This window comes from Toxotes jaculatrix, chromosome 16 (assembly GCF_017976425.1).
Source record: "Toxotes jaculatrix isolate fToxJac2 chromosome 16, fToxJac2.pri, whole genome shotgun sequence".
NCBI classification, from domain to species: Eukaryota; Metazoa; Chordata; class Actinopteri; family Toxotidae; genus Toxotes; species Toxotes jaculatrix.
Window position 1 is genome coordinate 21,475,507 of NC_054409.1, and position 19,195 is coordinate 21,494,701.

At 42.6% G+C, this 19,195-nt stretch overlaps 1 protein-coding gene across 3 annotated transcripts in view; it reads right to left on the bottom strand.

Annotated features, from left to right (window-relative positions):
- Positions 1-19,195, bottom strand: part of col5a1 (procollagen, type V, alpha 1) — a 69,055-nt gene that overhangs the window by 23,628 nt on the left and 26,232 nt on the right. For all 3 annotated transcript variants that reach the window (XM_041058272.1, XM_041058270.1, XM_041058269.1), the window contains exons 5-25: positions 12,173-12,304; positions 11,226-11,333; positions 10,703-11,107; positions 10,002-10,436; positions 9,824-9,880; positions 8,184-8,225; positions 7,567-7,629; positions 7,380-7,454; positions 5,350-5,442; positions 4,953-5,009; positions 4,749-4,802; positions 4,422-4,475; positions 4,177-4,230; positions 3,977-4,030; positions 3,816-3,869; positions 3,287-3,331; positions 2,493-2,546; positions 2,080-2,124; positions 1,220-1,273; positions 1,088-1,132; positions 99-152 (exon numbers count right to left, since the gene is read on the bottom strand). In XM_041058272.1, the coding sequence (XP_040914206.1) occupies positions 99-152; positions 1,088-1,132; positions 1,220-1,273; positions 2,080-2,124; positions 2,493-2,546; positions 3,287-3,331; positions 3,816-3,869; positions 3,977-4,030; positions 4,177-4,230; positions 4,422-4,475; positions 4,749-4,802; positions 4,953-5,009; positions 5,350-5,442; positions 7,380-7,454; positions 7,567-7,629; positions 8,184-8,225; positions 9,824-9,880; positions 10,002-10,436; positions 10,703-11,107; positions 11,226-11,333; positions 12,173-12,304 (2,034 nt within the window). The remainder of the gene's footprint in view (positions 1-98; positions 153-1,087; positions 1,133-1,219; positions 1,274-2,079; positions 2,125-2,492; positions 2,547-3,286; positions 3,332-3,815; positions 3,870-3,976; positions 4,031-4,176; positions 4,231-4,421; positions 4,476-4,748; positions 4,803-4,952; positions 5,010-5,349; positions 5,443-7,379; positions 7,455-7,566; positions 7,630-8,183; positions 8,226-9,823; positions 9,881-10,001; positions 10,437-10,702; positions 11,108-11,225; positions 11,334-12,172; positions 12,305-19,195) is intronic.

Consider the following 19,195-nt stretch of genomic DNA (forward strand, 5'->3'; position numbering starts at 1 on the left):
CCAATTATAAATTGCTTTTAAAAGGCAGACACGGAGAAAGAGAAAAGCTGTTTCACTTTCATACATTTCTCTGGATGTGTGGTGGTATATTAACTCACCGGTGGACCATCAGCTCCTGGCATTCCTGGCAAGCCTGGCTTTCCAGTGGGACCCTAGACAGACGACAAGACAGGATGTTCGGGCAAATGAGACCTCACAAAGTGAGAAAACACAAGGCAATTTAAGGTTATAGGTGTCATACAAGTCTGCAAGAGTCTGGAAAAACAAGAGTGTCATGCTAGCTGCCCTGTAGAGTGCCAACTACAGCCACGCTAGCTGCTCTGTGAGGCTGTACTAAGGCACAGCAGTGCTTGAAGCTGAATGCTAATGTCAGCTTACAAGTTCACAGTGACAGTGCTAACATGTTTAGCATTATTAGCTCTCTCTTTTTCTAACTTCAGCCCCGGTTTCACTAAAACATGTAAATAGTTTACATTTGGAAATGCAACTGGCTTTGTGTCAAAGATTTAGTGATGTATTGTCCTCAAGACAAGTTTTAATCATATCTATTAAATCATCCAGTATGTCTGTTTTTATGATTAATAACCTGTGCTGCTGATTACTTCTTTGAACCAACATTTGCAAATAAATAGTCTTGTATCTGTTCTGTATTTCACTCTGTTATACTTCAAATAGAATAGCCCTGTAATATTTTGTTTATTATCAGGAGAAACATAATATCTACATTATTCATACTCAAATTCCATCTGTTCAATAATAAACTGAGTATCTGCCACATAAAGCTGAAATTGGATTAAAATATATCAGGATTAAAATCTGTCTGAACTGTCTACTAGGCACTATTTGGTCCTGCCTGGGGGATGGGGACACGTTTGCATAACGGTGTGATAAGCATTCGGAACCGAATAAGACAGCAACTTGGCGTTCAGCTCATGCAAATGAATGAGACAATTTCCTGCAGTTTTATAGATTTGTGGTCTGTGTTTATTAACATTTTATTAAGCTGGCAGTTGTTTTTTTCTCTGGAGCTGCAAGAATGACATCTTTCACACGTTTATGGTAATTTAGTGCTCATGTGATATTTTACCTTCTCTCCTGGAGGTCCGATGGCTCCTTGAGGCCCTGGAAGTCCCTGTGGAGAGGATACAACATGCTCAGAACATTTTTATTTGATGGATGAGAGAAAAATCTAATGTCAGACAACCTGGTTATCACTGACCTGGGCACCTGGGTTGCCTTGCTGTCCAGGAGGTCCTGGCTCTCCTTGAGGTCCCTGAAAAAAACATGTGAAGCTAATTTTAGAAATCTCATTATAAACATAAAGATTGATGAGTTAATTTTCTTGAGTAAAATGACCCATGTGAAGGTAAGAGTGATTTGTTGCTCTACACGGTCCATTAAAAGTAAAATGTTGCTCTGAACAGATATAAATTAAAAGCTGTCCAACAGCACATCACAACACACCACCTTCTTATACATGAAAAGGCCATAACTTTTGGACAAATAGCACAATATCTTGCTCTGGCTCAAGGCAGAAGGCACACACACACACACATAGTACACAATCTCACACCTACTTTCCTAATGAAAGAAACTGCTGAACCACAAACACCAAACACCTTCCCTCTCAGAAAACTGGCAATCAATTATGTTGCTCCGGTCCAAGAGTCTGGGGAAGCTGTTGTTCTTCCATCTCTACCTAGTTGGAACATTCCCAACAGAACAGACAGGCTGCTCCAGCCTGGTATTTTCTCATTATGGCCAGCCGCTACCAGAAATTGACCTGGAATGATACAACTGGCAATGGTGGACTGCTCAAATGGATCTAAATACAGCCGGTCTACTCTTCATTATCTGCTAAGTATCCTCTGATTGCATTGGTGTGTGTGTGTGAGTGTAAGACAGAGAGAAGGCTCCTGAGGCAGTATCATGGATTTGAGGTGAAATAAACAGATATAAAATAGGTTCTTTTAGATTGTGTGATCGCCGTGTGTGTGTTGTGTTTTTTGTCTCTATCTTGGAGATGAATGGTCTCTGATCCTGTAAATTAGCAGCTTAATCAATTCCAGCTTCACTTACAATGTTTCCTTTGGGTCCAGGGTGGCCATCCATTCCAGCAACACCCTACAGCAGATGAGATGAACACAACATTCAGCACATACAGATCACACATACTGTATGAGGGAAATCTGGGATCTCTACATCCTGCTATAGAAGTTCAAACTAAACCAATCTGATTGATGCACATTGTCCAGGTTAAATCTGTTGAAACAATGTAAACATTACGTTTAAGCTTTGAAATCAGTAGCATGTATAATTGTATGCTGTCTGAGATGCATTGGGTATTGTATTTCACTATGGCTGTTGTTTGTAGCGTCATTTGTTCTTGTTGCCTAAGAGATGGTAAAAAAAAATGACTGTGCTTTCTAAAACAGTAAATCTATGGTGATAGCATGGATATGAAAAGGTGAGTGGAGGGTACAGGGACTCACAGGGGGTCCGGGAGGTCCCTGAGGTCCCTTTGGTCCTAGCAGACCCCGGGGGCCCTAGAAAAAAAAGACGGGAAATGAGATTGAGAATGATATCACACCTGTGAAAGGACTGATAAATTATTAAACATGTTCAGCTGAATCAAGTTTCAAAATTATACTTCTGGAAACAACGTGACGTCCAAAATGTCCTTGAGGATATTCTACAGTCACATTTTTGAGAGAAAGCTAAAAGCCCCTACTTTTTTTTCTTTACTACACATTCATTCCCCACAGCTACGCCTATCAAACGATGCTTTGAACCTCTGTGCTTTGCCTCACAGCTACAGTTACCTAACAAGACATATTGTCCTGGCAGTGTGAATTCAAACCAATGTAGCACACCCTGGTGGACAAAATAAATCATAACAGGAGATATCAAGGGCTTTCTGATGGTTTCTCCTTCCCTGTCTCCCCCCACCCCCTCCACAGGGAATATCCTGCCTGAGAGAGTGGGAGTCTATAATAACAAGCTTGATGAGTGAGCTGCCTGCATCCTTCACCTCCAATGCTTCTTTTGTACAGATGAGACTCGAGCACAGCCTGATTAACATGTACTTTCTAGCAATATAATGCAAAGAAATCTCCATTTATATGAATATGAACAGTGTCTGCAATCTGCAAATGATACATTATCATCAGACCATATGATTGTTAGCTGCTAACACACCGACATGATGAGAGCAGGCCCTGAGCTCTCGGCTCTATCATACAGTCTCTCAGTGCAAGACTGAATGGTAATACATGTGATCACTCACTGGTTCACCAGGAAGTCCCCTGGGTCCGATCTCTCCATCATCTCCCTGGGAAAGAGAGAGAATGCGTCAGAATGTGGAACAGTCAGTGAATGATAATGGAGGAGAAAGCGAGGATGTGTGTGCTTGTTACAGGGTGCAAGAGACGATGAGACGGCACAAAGAAAAAGCAGGGGAAGAGGGGATCAGGTTGCATCAGCTGTTGGTAATGAGGATGGAGGGGGAGATTAGAAGCAGATAAAGGTGTGCTGAGATCAAAAAATATTAAGGAGAAAGCTGAGTGCGAAAGGGGAGACGGGGAGAGCTGGAGGAAGTAAAATTCAGATGTTGATAAAAAAAAGGTGAATTTGGTAAGAGGAGGAAGTTCAACTCCAGGGTAGTTTCTCTCTTTCTACAGCAGCATAACAATAACAGTTAGGGGATGAGAGGCATCAGACACGAGCACACACACTCTCCTAGGTTAATGCAACCAAAGGAAACAAAGGAAAAACAAAAAGTGTGAAATTTTTGTTTTTTAGTTTTTATGTGTTACCCTCTCTCCATCTTCTCCAGGAGCACCAGGAGGTCCAGAGGGGCCAGGATCACCCTAAAACAACAAACATTTAGATTTAACAGCGGAACACATCAAAACCAACACACACACTCGCACATCATACAAAACCACACTTTTTGTAGAACTACAAAACAACTTACTCTGTGTCCTTTTTCACCAGGAAGTCCAGCCAGACCATCAAACCCTCTGTCTCCCTGAAGAGCAAGAAAAAAAAAAAACAGTCTGAGTACTCTTGTCCTGGCTTCAAAACGCCACGTTAAAGGTGTTTTTTCATGAAATACGGTGCTTTGAAGTTGAAGAAAAAGTGGTAAAGAAGTGACGACTATGGTGGACAAGGTACCTTGGGTCCAGATTGTCCTGGCATGCCCCTGGCACCATCTGATCCAGAACGACCCTGTTTAAAAAATAAAAAACATCAGTTACAAAACATGTAGCCTCTTAATAAGAAGGGTGACTACAAATATACTATGAAGGCTATGATACGCCTGACATTTAATTCAGAACTCAGAAGTATTACGTACAATATGACTGTCAGAAAGTATATACTGCATGCTTAGCTGTTGATAACATTTGTGTCACTCTTACCCTTCTGCCAGGCTTTCCAGGAGGTCCAGGGGATCCCATAGGTCCACGTGGTCCCTGAAAGAAAAACAGAGGAATTTCTTAATTCTTCTGCATTTGAAATCTCTGAAACCACCTTGGAATTATCACACTAAAACAAAGAAAGCAGTATATCACTTTGCTTTTGAGGGTTACAAAAATATATTTTTTTAGGACTGACGCCATACTATAGTTCTTCAACAACACACACACATTGGTTTAGGTTAACAAGCTATCAGAAGGGCATTTAGCTTTAGTCATTTCTGTTTTTTAGAAAGAGGTTTTAAAAACAAAACTATTAATATTTTGTACCTGAGGTCCTGACTCTCCAGACTCTCCCTTCAGTCCTGATACACCAGGAGGACCCTGAGAAGAAAAAAAAAGAAAAGATCTCAAAGACGCTAAACTGATAAAACTGTATGTATATTCATTTTTCTGTACTGTGGACAATAACCACTGATGAAATGTTTGACTTAAAATTTCTATTGATTCCGAGTCTGTGTTTGAAGTACATACCAGAGGGCCGGGTCTGCCAGTCAGACCCATTGGACCTGTAGGACCACGCATAGCCAGCTGAAGACAGGAAGGAAAAGATTAGTAATGAGATCACGAACAAGATAAAGACTAAAAAAAAGCATGTGTCTGTTCATGTGTTCCATGTGTGGATGTGAGTATGAATTCAGCATGTGAGGAAATCGAAGATGCACCCATAAAATGTGAAAATCATAGAAAAGTGCTTTAAATACAAAGACACGTCAAAAAAATATACATTTATTGCAAAAAAATAAAAATATATATTAAAATACAATATTTCAACAAGACAAGCAAGTGGAGAATGGAGAAAAAACATAACTATATACAGTATATTATTGACTCCTGCAGTCTGATGATGTGTTTAGGTGTGAACTGTTACCCTAGCCTGCTGCATGATTGCTTGCATCTGGGCCTCCTGTGCTGATACAGCAGGTCCCTTCTGTCCAGAGTCACCTCCAGCGCTGAATCTGAACTATGGAGGGAATCAGATTGGTGACATTTCATCCCAGTAAAAAGTACTCCAGCACATTAGAGTCACTGGCAAAATACAAAAATAAAAACCAGAGAAACATTTGGAATTACTAAAATACTGGCATATCTTGCACCAAATTAAATATTTCAGTTTAAGTATTAACATCTATTCCCAACAATATCATCAGTTTTTCTTTAATGCAGTGTTCCCATCTTGAAACTATGCAACAGATGTCGAACTAAGCATCACCCTCCAGATGCCAAACCAGCACCATCAAAGTCTGCCTCTGCAGGCCATGAACTTCAAATTCTACTGTCATCTGGTGGTGATACGCAGGCATTGCACCACAAGAAAATATCCAGGCTTGTGGTGTAATCCGGGCTTGTTTAGGCCAGGCAGCTTGGGTTGGGTGGCACAGAACAGTCCTCAGGAGGTCGACTGCCGGTTGGCTTACAGATGCACAGCAACACACCGGTGAAATACTGTGCAGAATTTCACCATCGCTGAATCACTGTTACCAAGAACAGTTGATTCAGAACATCAGGGCTGAGTCAGATCTGCTGCAGCTCACCCACCATGAACCAAATTTCTCCAGAGCACCACATTTTCACGACTTCTAAGCAAAAGCTTTCTTCTTCTGTCTAAATTTCTGCTGAGTTTGATTAAGTATTGGCTTTGCCCTTTGAAATCTTTGCCACAATCAAATATATGCAGCTATTACTTTTTTTCCTCTCTGCCAGCCTGAGTCTTTTGGTCTGACTCTGATTCCTTCTGTCTTAACTTTTTCACGCTTTACACCATTCCTTCTGCTATTTTCCTTTCTTTACTGATGTTCCTCTGCATCATCAAACCTTGAAGAAAATGTTCTGCCACATCAAATTGTTGACTAGCAAGGCAGAGAAACAGAAAAAATAACTCTAGTGGGAACAACAATATTTTTTTCACACGGCACTAACTCAAAATAGAGCAGGCTGTCTGCAGAAAATAAAGAGAAGGTGCATCACACGTGGATAAATGTAAGTGGGCCATTTAAAAAACACAATGTTAAGATTTGCCATTTAACCCTGTCACATTGATTCCACAGTCTCAATGCTATGCGCCAAAAAGTTCTCTGGTGAAACAACAATGCATGTTTCTCATTAGGCTTGGAGCTCAAGGATCAGATTTCAAGTTTGTGCTTTCTGCCAGTGGATACACCAGAACGACTTGAGCTCCTGTCCAGACAGAGCTTGCCACATGGCTCACCCAGACAGCTCTGTGGACCCCTGAAACCACAACTTTACATCTGTACAACTAATCAGGTCCAACAGCAGCAGTGTCAGACATCTTCCAAGAACAGGGAAAAGAAAGTAAAAAAGGTAGACAGCATAGGAAGTTGTTAGGACAGCTGTGCAACGGCTGCAGTCTAATTATTCGATGCAGCTGAAGCAACAGAGAGAAACAACTGCATCGCTTTGCTTCCCATCTAAAGCAGGAAGGCCACCTGATAGTTTAATTAAGTTTTGGCTTAAGAATGCAGAAATCTGTATAGGTAAATAAAGTCCTGTGATATGTAGTTGTGCAGTTGTGGAGTCAAAACGACTGAAACCGGGCACTACAGGGGACAGAGTAGGGGGCTAGCTCACTTATTAAACACACCACAAGGGGTTGCTAAAGCACAGATTTACATTACTAAATATTTGTAAGGGACAGGTCCATCAAAAAACGGTTTCAAAGAACCCCCCCCCCTCATTCCAGTAGACTGTGCAAACCACATGTCAGAGTTATTGATAAAACAGAGGCAGATGCATCATACTTGGCTTTAAATGAGGCTAAACAAGGACATAAAGCCACATGGAAAATGACTTAGCTCCTTAAGGGGGGTAAACATGGAAACACAGCGCATTTCCTATTTGGCTATTTTTAACCCCTTTTTTTAATAACTGTAATTTACTTACAGGCAGCATCAGGACAGTGCCAGGGGGTCCTGGCAGACCATCAGCACCAGGAAGACCAGGACGACCGGGAGGACCCTGAGGCGGAAAATAACACACATGAGTACATAGAAAGAAATGTGGGTGGTTTTTTTGTATTTTTAGAGCTCTGAAAATTAGTGTGACATATATGGCAAGAATTTATAGTTACCCTCTCTCCAGAGTCTCCGGGACTGCCCGGTGGGCCAGAAGCACCTGGGGGTCCGGGGAGACCCTATTTTAAGCAAAAGATCTCATTTGACTCTCATACGTACATAAGAAAACAGCCATATTTGCTCCACTAAAAGATCTTGTCTTTATCTTGCAAAGTGGTCACACATGGGAGAAAGGAATGCATGAGGCAATATGGGACAGCTTGTTGAGTTGTAAATCCTTTGTGAGGAGTTCTTTATTTGTATTTAGCTCAATGCTTGAATGGCTGGCCTCTGTGGGACTCCATCTGCAGGGTGTCAAGAGCAACTGTGTCTGAAAAAAAATCTTCCTAGATAAATAATTAAGTTCTGCAACATCTGGACCAGTCTATATCTCTTCGGGGGAACTGTTTTGGCCACTCCCTTTGCATTAGAAATCAGGCAACCAGGGATTTTCAGAGCACAGCATTAAACTTGAATTTTCCTGTCCAAATGACTCAGTGTAAACACACTAGAAGAATGGGTGACATAAACCGTTATCAGCGCTTGTTTATTTAGAGAGATTTACAAAGAAAAATGCCTGTAATTGAGAGTGAGAGAAGTTAAGAGGGACAGAGTCTGAGACAGATTGACTTACTGTTGGTCCTTCAGGCCCAGGCGGACCCTCCACCAACATTCCCTGAAAGACAGAGGCACAGAAATCATCAGATACCACAAGAGTCCCCTCGAAACTGTCTCATTACCTCATTCATGAGTACATGTGTGCAACAATCTCACAGTGTACAAATGCACTCACAGGGATATCCTTTGTCCATTGATACAGGGGCTACGTGTACATGAATGCATGTCCCAACACACCTGTCTTTCAACTTTCCATTTCAAAGTCTTTGCTGACTTAATGGACATTCCTGCCTGTCATTTCAGTTATGCTTTCAATTAATCCATGGCGAGCAGAGCAGTGAATGACTGCAGAGACACAAAGGCAAAGGCACCCTCAGGTGCTCTCCTACCTGGAAAACTTATAGGAAGGGTATAAATCAAATTTAAGTAATAAGTAATGAGTCCAGATCTTTGATCATACATGCAGCATAAAATCACTGCATGATTGAGTCTGTGCCTTCAAATGCATTTGATGGACTTTTTAAAGTTTATTTCTACTATATGCATTATCCCTATACTGAAAAACAACAAGCCCTCTCAGTTCGGTGTGGACTCACGAGCATCTGACTTACAGACACATTGTTGCAGCTCTGCGGCTACAGAGATGCTTTGTTTGTTTGCTCTTGTGGTAACACTCTGGCTTCCTGATTTGTTATGAGGACGGAAACCCACACATTATCCAAACTTATTTGAATGTAGTGATCTCAGCATTTTTTTTTCCCCCATCAACCCCCAAGCTATGCCCAATGAGTGTTTTCCATCATAAAATTACTCTGATCTTTGACACTCCTTAGGTTAAGCCTATATTTTGCCTGCTGTGTGTATATGCAAGGAAAGGGGCTATACCCTGGGGAAAAAAACATGTGTCAGCTTTTTTGTTTACATGAGATACACTGGTTGGTGGTGTATACTCAGACTCGTTGGTAATGTGTCCTCAAACATGCTTACACACACACATATAAGCAAACGGCCATCAAGGAAGCGGACTTTAAAACACACACTCCTTCCTGCTCTCACGTATAAACATGAAGACACTCACTCACAGACGCATGTATACTTAGCGGAGCTCAGTGACAGTTGTTTGAAGTGAAACAGCTGTAGTTGTATAAGTGATAGAAATTCCTTCTGTGTCTGATGCACCTTTGCAAACACACAAAAGCGGTCCTCCTCGTTTTCACAATGTTGCCTGTACGTGTGAGTATCTGAATCAGGGTCGGATGTATTCCACCTGTTTGTATTTAGACAAAGCTTAAGGTTTTTGGCTGAGAGGCAGGAAAAGTCTTTCTCAGTCGCTTTTGTTCTCCTTGTATTTCTGCCCTCCCTCCATCTCCCCCTGTTTACACTCTACCCACACTGTGTTTAGAGATTATTGACAATCCCTGAATGGCTGTTCTCCAAATGTTTATGCTGTCGTCCTGATGACAAGCCAGAAGCGACGCCTTGCCCAAAGATACGAGAAAGGTCTGGTAGGCCCTTATGAGTGTGTTTGGGGGTGGATTGTGTTTAGATGTGGATCACACATATGTACTTGCAGATATAAACATACGCCCATGTGCACACAAGCGCACACAGCCTACATCTGTTGCCCAAGTGTGTTGTTCAAATAGTGATACTTACAGGCTCAATAACAGCAGGCTCTCCCTTCTGTCCCTTCTCGCCACGAGCTCCGTTGACCTACACACCAAACACACAGACACAAACATAATCAGCCCCCCTCCTCCATCACCATCAACATGCTATCCTCCTCATTGTCAAGATTATGTCTGTGGCAGTGTGTCCTTCCATTATTTTTCACCTGTTCGTAATACTCATCGGTCTCAGCAGGCAGCGGTTTGCGTTCTTTGTCGTATTCCAGATCTGGGTAGACATCATAGGCGTCTAAATCATCATAGTCTGTGATGTGCTCCTCCTTGAACCCATCCAAATCGGTGTAGTCACCCTCGACCTCTAAGCCCTGGCCTGTTCCAGTGGCAATGGATCCCCCAGCTCCAGTGCCAGCGCTGGCCGTTCCACCCCCAGCCGCAGAAGATCCACCCCCGACAGCAGAAGATCCTCCTGCAGAGACAGAAGATCCTCCGGCAGACCCACCTCCGATGGTGATGGTGGAACTGCTAATGGTCCTGTCTTCTCCACCACTGCTGTGATCTGTACTGCCATGACCACCAGTGCTGTAATGGCTGTCCACATCATAATCATATCTATCGACGTAGCCATCGTAGGAACTTCCTCCCTAAAAAAACACAGATATAGTTTAAAAAAATACTAATATCACAGGATAAAAAGGAAGATGAGTTCCCACCTGCGTGGAAAAATATCAAAAATAACAAAAACAAACAGTACCAACTAATTAATTGACTTTTTTCTATGGGTATCAGCTCATATCCCACACATTCATGTAAAATAAAGGATAAGATTTTAAATGTTTCATCTATTAAGCCAACAGGTCACAACAACAACAATTAAGTGGGAAAGTCAGAGTAATTAATGTCAACCTACTGATGTTTTATTGCTGGTGATGACTGTTGAAGTTCCAGATCCCCTGATCACGCCGCTTTCAAGTACAGTCCCTGTACCCAAGTCAATCTTCCCCCCTGTTCCCAAATCCAGCTCACCCCCGGTGCCAGTGCTGGTGATGGTGACATATTTAGAGGAGCCACCATCAGGTGCCACTGTGGACTCATCGTAGTAGGTTTCGTAGTTACCGTAGCCATCGTAGTTGTCGTAAGAGCCGTTTTCCTCTCCGTAGGTGTCTCCTCCGCCAGTGGCAGTACCTGTAGAAGTCACAAAAGAGCCAGAGGACCGGCTCCCAGAGTCAGAGGTGGAGATTTTGCTGTCCGTGCTACTGCCCCTCAGAACCTCCTCCACTGTGGTCACCACAGTGTCTCCGTCTGTTTCTGTCACCTGTAGGGCATGAAGGCTATTGTTATTGGATGCTTTGGTGCATTTGAAATAGAAAGAATTTATTTAAGTTATTAGATGAAATCCATCTGGGGCAAAACATATCTATATTGTAGACTACCTTGACTTCTTTTGTGGTTGTTCCAGCACCAGGGGTTGATTCGTAAGGCTTGTTATCTCCATCGTCATAGTAAGGGTATTCATAGTAGTAGCTGTCCTCTTCTGGGTTCTAAAGGAGAGAAACAGACAGTGAGCGTGACTGAGATCGAAAGAATAGCCATCAATGATTTAAATGATTTTTAAATACGATCGACTGCTCTGCTGGCTGATGCATGTGCAACAGGCTGGCCATCGATCGGAAACACACAGGAATGTCTCGTACTCGTGGAAACCTCATGCTGTATCTCCCTGTTGCAACATGTTGCAACTGAATGACAAATTACTTTTCAACAGGTTTCTTAATGACTCTGTCACCCATCTTTAGAAAAAAAAGAAAAAGAAAAAAAAAAAAAACAGGTCAAGTTTTTGCGTACCTTCCAGGCAAACTGACAGCCCTCCCTGAGCAAAGGAAAAGGTCAAGAGGAAGAGCTTCCTGTCCATCTTGTAACACTTCACCTTTAATTAGCATGTGCACAGTGTATTGGTATTCAGTTGGAAAAACGGCACGGTGCAGGGATGCAGGCTTAGGCAGGCAACACATCATTCCTGAACATTATTAACTAACTGCATAGCCAGATAACCCTGTTCTTCCCAGTCAGCACTTTCCTCTGGCACAGTGCAGGTCTCTTGCATAAGACAAGAGACTTTTCAGCACAGGATCCAACCAAGATCTGATTTGAATATTAGAGACAATTATGGATTAAGGGAAATGAACTTCCTCGAGTAAGGTCACCCATGAAAACATTTGGTGTTTCTTTTTCTACAATGTCCTACATTATCCTAAGCGCAAAAATCCACCAAAATTACATCTAGCAATAGGCAGCACTGTTTTTACAAAGCTGTGCTGTGAGTTCTGAGCAATTAAAAGTTGTTAAAAACTAATAATTGTAGAGAGGTCATGTTACTTACATATTCATCTGTGTTGGGGTCCTGGTTCTGAGGCTGATCGGGCACTGGCACTTCACAATCGGGGCTGTAGTGCTCACAGTAGTCATAGGCAGCACGATGGTCTGCTACAATCATTAGCTGCTGGATGTCTCCCTGGAAACCAGAAAAAAAACCAGGAGGTCATGAGACTCACTGGACACAGTTACATGCATGTAAATAAACAAGCAAACAATCATTAGTGACAGACATGGCGGTCTCACAGTCGGTGACCCGTGGGGAAAAATGAAAGCAAATAAAGATGAGGGAGAACATCTGCGTGCAGCATTATCACATGCAGAACAGGCATCCCTGAAACTAGGTCAAGCCAGGGGAATCTAAGGGTGACTAAATGATGAAGAACTTTGTCCGGGCTCCAAGAGTGTCGTTTAGCATCAGAGTTGAGCTCCGGAGTGTGAGACAAAAAGCTTACAGCAAACAGTGTGGAGTTACAAGAGAACATGGAACAACTGACTTCATGGAGCTGTGGACGACGGCACAAACAAACACACACAACCACAGGCTCTCACACACATACACACACACACACACAGAGAATGTCTTTAACAAGATGAATGATTTTAAACAGAACACATAAGCCCAGCCCGAGATCTGAATGGGACATAAGTGTTTCTGCCCTCGAGCTGATTGTAAAACAAATGGATCGACTCAGCTTGTGCGACACGGAGAACATGAGCAGACCTGCAGTTACAGCTGACAGCTGACCTGAGCCATTTGACTTAAAGGTGTGTGTGCACATGCTGAGTCGAGGGGCTGAGAGGGGGGGGGGGGGACAGTAGCAAAGAGAGAGATTTAAAGAAAGAGAAAGAAAAGAGGTGATTGATAGAAAAAGAGCAAGAGAGAACAAGAGAGAAAAAGAAAAGGCTCAGAAGGATCCCCAGGCTACATAGGGAGCTGGGTGTGTGTGTTTGCCACATGTTTCTGAACAGAATGCATACGGCACCAAAACGCTGTACTGTATCTATCCAAACATGTCCAGATCACACTTCCAAACGCAGTGATGTCATTCCACATCAATCAAATACAGTGTCAACTTTGCTGAAACAAATAAATTTTTCATGGGGGGTATGAGAATCACGAAGCAACTCTGGGAACAGACCGCCGCGGAGCGTGAAGTGGTTTTGATTAAGTCCAATTGCCAAAAGTCTGAAATCCCTCAACATGTCTTTCCAGCAGAAATTCTCCATGGACAGCTCTCTTTTCTGACAAACAGAAATGGATTGCATTTGTGGTCTAACCAGTGACAGTTCAGTGAGAAGCACCAGTCCCAATGCTACATTCAAACATATCACACAGAACTCCGTGTCTGGGATCCTCTACCAACCCTTGCAAAACACTCCACAAACATGATGTTTCCTGCTTCGTCCTTGGCTTATGTTATCGGTGGGGTTTACGGTGGATGCAGGAAAACAAATTGCAATACTTCCTCCAAGACAGAGGGGCTGGAGTAGCCATTACACAACTCTCCCACTGAACTCTGAGCTCCCAGGAAACTTTCAAATGGCTACCTCTTGTCTAAAGTCACAGTCTGTGAGGAGGCTAGATTTGGTATCCGTTTGACAGTCTGTCCCCCTCATTCTGGCAAGGTTGTGTGTGTGTGTGTGTGTGTCGCAGCTGCGCTGAAAGGGGATGATGGGAATTCACTGTTTGAAATGAGGTCACATTCAATAAGGAATAAGCCCTCTGTACAACAAAACAGCCCTGCCGTCTGGAGCATTGCAACTGCTTTCCTATTCACATGCCATTCTTCTGCTTTTCTTTTTCTTTTTCCCCTGCACTCTTTTTCTTCATCTCGCAGAGAAGCCAGGGGAATGCCAGGGTAGATCCTGACCACAAGTGGTACGAACCTAATTTCACCAAGATGAGATAATTAATCATACACCTAAGCATTAATGAGAACATCCTTGCAGCTCTGAGAGCACCATGGAAGAATGTGTTTAATGATGTGTGACATGTACACAGAGAAAGAAAGAGGCGTGTGCATGCCGAGAAAGCAAAGTGTTCTCTTATATGGGTCTTATTGAGGCTGGAAAAGCTGATGGCTGCATTTGATTGTGCTAACTCTATAGCCAAAGGCATATGAGAGGGGGAAAAAGGATGAGAAGAAGCCGGATTGGGAATGCGGACCTGAGCTGAGCTGTGCTCAGTTGTGTTGGACCATTCAGCACAGCCAGTTCCAGCCGTCTGAAGTTTTATTCTGTGTTAAAAGTTCTGGACTATAAAAAGGGAGGCCAAGCACTGAGAACTCCACAAAACCAAATGCAGATGGACAGGCAAAGAAAATTTAAAAACAAACACTTTTCACTTGGATGGGCATTCTGACTTCAAATTGCACATAGATTAAATCTGGAGAATGGAGAGAGAAAAAAGAAAGGTCAAAATTAATGGAGCACAGTCAGAGATATCCTCACTGTTTTGGGATTTTAGGGACACAGGATCCTAAAATCCCCATAATGTCACTTCATAGCATCTCTTCATTACACATTTCTTGCCAGATAAATGCTAACATCTATCAGATCCATACCAGTTTGTAACTTACACTTGTTACACCTGGCACCTGATGGCATCACAGTGACATTATCAGGGGTTATTTTCTCAGATTCCTCCACAGCTACAGCAGACATTATACAAATCTTTTCACAGGTGTGGTGCTCATCATAACAAGTGAAATCCATGCAGCCCCTTTAGTTTTTAGCCACAATTTTACACAAATAGCATATAATAATAGCAATTTTATATAATTAATTGGATGTGCACACTTCATTTTCTGATTCTGACCAGATACAGAGAATGATGTGGAATCACAGTGTAGAATACATGCAATGTAAAATTATAGTATACTACATTTATATTCTACAACACAGAAGATGCATGTTTTCCCAAATTATTTCATTTTCATTATCCATCTTTACACATAAATTATTTCTGCACTGATATAAAAGGAATACAGTACATTTGTTCCCATGAAAGCTGCACACCTTCACAGTAAAACTATTGTCAAAGTCTTGATCCACAGTGACAACCACTAAAGCTGGTTCTGATTTCCTTTCTTTGAGCCAGCGCTGCTCTTTTCACTGCACGTCACTCGACAGATTCTGGTGCCAAAAGTTATATAAGCTGCTGTTACAGATGTAGAGAAGCAGTAACTATTGCTATACTGTACTCCAGCTGTATGCTAATGCCAAATTTCTCATTTAGTATTTAGTATTCTGGTGCTGGATGGTCAGCTCGGTTCAGCAGCCCATTAAAGCCTGAGATATTTATTCCAATACTGTATATGGGAGCTACTTATCTATGTTTTTATGACAGGAAACCGCACTGCAACTACTGTAAACGCAGAGTCAGGGATTCAGCATGTGATAAGGATGATTGGTTAACCTCAACACTTAAAAAAAAAACAGGAAATTATAGATTATTCTTCACCCCGAAAGTCAGACAGAAGCTGAATTGTGACACAAGAGCAGACAAAAATATGTCGTATGTGATGATGACTATACAATACCATATGCAGACACATAAGCACAACCAATCCCACACCCAACGCAGCACACGATAGGAAAGAAAAACCCTGGAATTACAGAATCACACCCAAACCCCTAGGGGAACCATAAAAGACATGCAATCAGCTCTTCTATTTGAAAGGCGACAGTGACATTTTTCACTCTGGAGCATCATGTGGCACATCAGAGTGGTGCTTAAGGCAGAATTTTCAGACAATAACAGGGCTGCCGCTGTCAGCATCTCCCTGGACTCTGCTGAAATATGACTCTGCTCCTGGCCAATGCGCTCCTCATGTCGAGATCTGGTGGAAAAGCCATCGCCTGTGGCTGTGAGCAGCAGACGACCTCACTCCACATAATTCATGTTAAAGAAACTGTTGAGCGCACTTGCATGCACGTACAAAACATACACATGAACCTGTGAGAGGTTACCGGTCTGTAGCTTACAACTAGATTACAGAAGCAGAACAAATTCAGACTCTTAAAAAAACTTTCAGATGAATCCATCATTTCTGCAATTTACCAAATAAAACATCATCTTTCAGGCTTTTATTCCTGAACCTCACCCTGTTTGGCACCCACACATTAATCCCTGCTGGATGTTCTGGTTGTGTCCAGGTGGGGGCAGGAGAGTGCTCCAGTGAGCACAAAGCCAAACATCTGTCTCCATCTGAACCTGACCCACAATCATGGAGGGTGGACCGGGTTCATTGTCTCTCCTCTGAATTAAAAGATATGATGCGTGGGACAGAAAGCAATATTGGTGCCGTTTCAAAATTATCACAACATAATGACTGGCCTTGAATGGGGTTCATTATTGCTGTACAAAATGAACCACACACACACACACATCCTTCAGGCATGGAGTGAAAGGAGCCCAGCAAAGGCTTATTTTGATTATAGCAACGTCCTGATGTGATGTCAGGCGACCCCCCGCTGATCAGTATAGGGGAGCTGAAGTCAAAGTCTCATGAAATTTGCACTTTCCTGGCCTCGAGCAGAAATAAACAGAACTCACAAATGCTCGTTATTTCTCCGTGTCCCCAGCTGACAGCTGATAATGGCTCTATTTTACACCTCACACAATACCAAGACAGCAGCTTAAAGAAGAAAAACTCAAGTCTAGTTATTCATCATTTTTTTCTGGTCAGATGTCAGCAAAGGAAAATGGGTAGGAGGGCCCCACGGAGCGGGATAAGACTCTGGGAGGTCCGAGCCCTGGCTGCGTTTTAAGGCGAACTACTTTCACAGCATATTTACACAGTCACCCATGAGCTCTGAGCCAGGTCTTGGTCCCACTGCCAGCCCACACCGGCACACTCACAGCCCCAGTGCCTGGGCATTCTCCAACCTGACCACAAAAACCAAACAACACACTGCAGAGGTCAGATGACTGCACAGGGACCATAAATCAGCATGGACACACACACAAAAATGCACAGGGACACACAAATAAAATGGATATGCGTTATCAACATCGGTGTTTAAGTACATACAAGCAGACATAAGTGGTTAGAAACACACATACGCATGACAACAGAGGAACTACACTCTAACAAATCTGCATAATTAAACCTTTACCAGACATCAAGTACATTTGCACCCACACACACTTTCCCCTCCAGACTGTCGATCCCAGCACTCAGAGCGGCTGCCAAGAGCAACAGGCCCGTCTGCCACCCCACTTATCCACCACACAGCACCTTAACCATTCCCTCACGTCTTTGCTGCTATCCTGTTTTTGGATCCCCTCTAGGTCTTCTCTCCCCCTGCCTCCCATCCCCCATCACACTCCCTTCTGTGTAAGATTTTAATCCCATACCTCAAAGGACTCTGGGCAGCCATATTTCCATTTCCTGTTTCTTTTGGGGTAGTGGAAACCAGAGTGGCTCGGCTCACCTAACAGACGTAGATTCTGAGTGTTTGGCTTGGCCATTTGCTGAAATCTACATAAAAAAAGTGCTGAGGGCACACTTCAGGGCTTGCTGACACAGTGAAGGAATAACAGAGGGAATAAGGGGGCGAAAGACAAACATCTGACATGAGTTAGGGAAATTCTCTTAATTATCCATGGTGGAAACTCCATCTGAGGCCACTGAGGTCTACATCCCATTCCACAGCCTGAAATGTATAGAGGTAGTGTGCTTTGACAGTGAAGCATGACATATACCTTGCACAAGATAATGCATGACTACAACAATGCACAAGTATGTATAAGGAAGGTGAACTACAGGATTTCAAATTTTAGGTTTCAGATGCAACATTTTTGGTGTTTGATGGTATGTCGCATACTCCTGAGATACAATCCAAAAGTGACATTACAATCATATTATTACACTGTGGAAAAAAAACAATAACAACTTTATTATGGCCAATTCTTCAGAACTCTTGAATGTGTAATAATCCATTATCAGTGATGACTAATGCTTCAAAGAAGTAGATGCATCTGGATCAAAGTATATCTCTGGATCCAGCTGGGACAGACTACAGTTTACACATGGAGACAGAATGCCTCACAAATAAATGTCAAATGCTTCGCTTCCCCACTGACTTGATTTCATCTGTGGGAAAACTGCAGCTTCACAGCAAATCACAGTGACACAATACACATTTGCATCTGACACTGCAGCAAAACAAAAAGACAGGGGTGGATGTTTGGTATCTTGCTTCAAATATGCACTTCCAAACCCTGTCAAAGCTGTTTGCTGTATGTATTTCAACCATGTCTGGGTGATCTTAAGTGGTGTTTCAATGGAGTCAGGGACCAATTTGTTGTACCACATGTAACTGTACCTTTTTTGCTCTAATTTCACTGCATCCTCAATGCATTTGCATGTTTATTTGGAGATGTCCACTTGAGATTGGATCAACCATGACTGTATTGTATTGTGGAAAGAGGTCTGAATACCCCTTCGCATTTGTGCAAGCAGAGAATCAAACTTCAAAGTTGCTCCATAAGAGGTGACCATCCCATTGACCAGCTCCTGTTACTGCTTTCTGATGCCCAGAAAGAAGAATCAGGTACGTTTGTGAAAACTGCTAAACTGTAGAGCAACTGATTCAAGAGCTTTACTAGAGCTTCTGGGTGTAGCTAATAACAAATAATAAAACAGAAGCCCAGTCGAGGCCTGGCAACATCAGCCAAACCATTTTTACTACTGCCTCAGAAACTAAGCCAAAATGGGCTTAAATCAGATTCTGAATTGCAAATATGGAATGTGGCGGCAGCTTCTCTGCAGTCCATACTGTTTGTCAACTGTCGGGATGTAAATCAGGAGTCTGGAGGTGAATACATCTTTACCTTAGATGACTGCAACATGTGAACTATAAATAAGGGGAGGCTGAGTGACTGGCAGGAAAGCTGAAGAAAAGTCCTGAGGTGAAGATGAGGAAACAGGATGTGTAAAACTCATCATGCCATCACAATATTAAAGCTCTTAACGAGCATCAAGCTCATGCGTTGCATGCTTTTACTACTTTTTCCTGG